This window comes from Oncorhynchus clarkii, unplaced genomic scaffold (genome assembly GCF_045791955.1).
Source record: "Oncorhynchus clarkii lewisi isolate Uvic-CL-2024 unplaced genomic scaffold, UVic_Ocla_1.0 unplaced_contig_544_pilon_pilon, whole genome shotgun sequence".
NCBI lineage: Eukaryota > Metazoa > Chordata > Actinopteri > Salmoniformes > Salmonidae > Oncorhynchus > Oncorhynchus clarkii.
This window is the reverse complement of record NW_027260840.1, coordinates 135,001-137,500: the sequence shown is the minus strand read 5'-3', so window position 1 is coordinate 137,500 and position 2,500 is coordinate 135,001. Positions and strand designations below refer to the sequence as shown.

Here is a 2,500-nt window from a genome sequence, read left to right as displayed (position 1 = left end):
GAAGAGGAACAGGAGAGGGACAGGGACAGGAGAAGGAGAGGGACAGGAGAAGGAGAGGGACAGGAGCGGGACAGGAGAAGGAGAGGGACAGGAGAAGGAGAGGGACAGGAGAAGGAGAGGTACAGGAGAGGGACAGGAGAGGAACAGGAGAAGGAGAGGGACAGGAGAGAAGAGGAACAGGAGAGGGACAGGAGAAGGAGAGGGACAGGAGAAGAAGAGGGACAGGGACAGGAGACGGACAGGAGAAGGAGAGGGACAGGAGAGGGACAGGAGAAGGAGAGGAGAGGGAAAGAGGGAAAATGGTGAAAATAATTAAAGCAGAGGCAGAGGGATCAGATCTTGCGTGTGTGTGTGTGTGTGTGTGTGTGTGTGTGTGTGTGTGTGTGTGTGTGTGTGTGTGTGCATGTTTGATGGAGTAAGACAGACATTCTAACCTCTAATCCTCCTCCATCCTCTTCATCCTCTTCCTCCTCTCTCTCAGGACTCAGCTCACATCCATTATGTGGAGAGCAGAGCCTCCTCGCAGGCCTTCCAGTTCTTCGTGCCGATTGGTGCTGGGTCCGGACTCCACCTGCCGTCATCCATGTTCATTGGCCAGCCCAACGACAAGCGGGCCTCTCCCGATCTCTCAGCAGACGAACAGCTGGCCTGTCGCTGGAGGAAGGTGAGACACAGAAAGTCATGCAACAGGGGAAACATTTTAGCCTGGGCCCAGATCAGTTTCTGTTGTCTCGCCAACTCCTATGTAATGGTCATTGTCGAGACCAGGAGTTGGCAAGCCAGCACAAACAGATCTGGGACCTGGCTAGGACCATTTTGCTCTGCAGCCAGGTGTTACCATGACATAACTAGACACTACAAAGGTCATTGTTTTAACATTTTACAATGACAGTGGTGGATGTTCAACCTTTTCTCTCTTTTACATGATTCTCCCTCTGTCTTCCACCACTCTCTCCCCTCTCTCCCCCTCTCTCCCCCATCTCTCCCCCCATCTCTCTCTCCCCTCTCCCTCTCCCCCCTCTCTCCCCCATCTCTCCCCCCATCTCTCTCTCCCCTCTCGCTCCCCATTTCTCTCTCCCCCCTCATCTCTCTCCCCCCTCTCCCCTCTCTCTCCCCCATCTCTCTCTCCCCCCTCATCTCTCTCCCCCCCCTCATCTCTCTCCCCCCCTCCCCCCCTCTCCCCCATCTCTCTCTCCCCCTCTCCCTCTCCCCTCTCTCTCCCCCATCTCTCTCTCCCCCATCTCTCTCTCCCCCATCTCTCTCCCCCCTCTCTCTCCCCCTCTCTCACTCCCCCCTCTCTCTCCCCCCTCTCCCTCTCCCCTCTCGCTCCCCATTTCTCTCTCCCTCTCCCCCTCTCTCCCCCATCTCTCTCTCCCCCCTCTCCCTCTCCCCTCTCGCTCCCCATTTCTCTCTCCCCCCTCATCTCTCTCCCCCTCTCCCCTCTCTCTCCCCCATCTCTCTCTCCCCCCTCATCTCTCTCTCCCCCCCTCATCTGTCTCTCCCCCCTCCCCCCCTCTCCCCCATCTCTCTCTCCCCCATCTCTCTCCCCCCTCTCTCTCCCCCCTCTCTCCCCCATCTCTCTCTCCCCCTCTCTCTCTCCCCTCTCTCCCCACTCTCTCTCTCCCCCATCTCTCTCTCCCCCATCTCTCTCTCCCCCTCTCCCTCTCCCCCCTTCTCCCTCATCTCTCTCTCCCCCTCTCCCTCTCCCCTCTCTCTCTCCACTCTCTCTCTCCCCCTCTCTCTCTCCCCCCTCTCGCTCTCCCCACTCTCTCTCTCCCCCCTCTCTCTCTCCCCACTCTCTCTCTCCCCCATCTCTCTCTCCCCCTCTCTCTCTCCCCACTCTCTCCCCCCCTCTCTCTCTCCCCACTCTCTCTTCCCCCCTCTCTCTCCCCACTCTCTCTCTCCCCCATCTCTCTCTCCCCCCTCTCTTTCTTCCCACTCTGCCCCCCCCTCTCTCCCCCCTCTCTCTCTCCCCCTTCTCTCTCTCCCCACTCTCTCCCCCCCTCTCTCTCTCCCCACTCTCTCTCGCCCCCCTCTCTCTCTCCCCACTCTCTCTCTCCCCCATCTCTCTCTCCCCCCTCTCTCTCTCCCCACTCTCTCCCCCCCCTCTCTCTCTCCCCCTCTCTCTCTCCCCCCTCTCTCTCTCCCCACTCTCTCTCTCCCCCCTCTCTTTCTCCCCACTCTCTCTCTCCAGTGCCATCTTCTCTTTGAGTCCCTGCAAGACCTCGTGGACCACGTCAACGACTTCCACGTCAAACCTGAAAAGGATTCTGGGTACTGCTGCCACTGGGACGGCTGCGCTCGCAGAGGACGGGGCTTCAACGCTAGGTGAGATTGACCTCAGATCATGACTGAGATGATTAACTGACCACTAGAAGTCCTTCATGAAACCAGTCTTAACACCTCTATGAGTGTGCCGTATCATTCAAAACTACCTTCCTCACTTTTCATTGTTCCATAAGGGTATGCGTGTTCACCTGTTATTATACTCAAGTGTGTG

The 2,500-nt window shown here is 57.9% G+C and overlaps 1 protein-coding gene across 1 annotated transcript in view; it reads left to right on the top strand.

Moving 5' to 3' along the window:
• LOC139401887 (zinc finger protein GLIS2-like) overlaps positions 1-2,500 on the top strand; it is a 63,683-nt gene that overhangs the window by 59,501 nt on the left and 1,682 nt on the right. The window contains exons 4-5 of the mRNA XM_071145888.1: positions 482-664; positions 2,195-2,328. Coding sequence (XP_071001989.1) covers positions 482-664; positions 2,195-2,328 — 317 coding nt within the window. The remainder of the gene's footprint in view (positions 1-481; positions 665-2,194; positions 2,329-2,500) is intronic.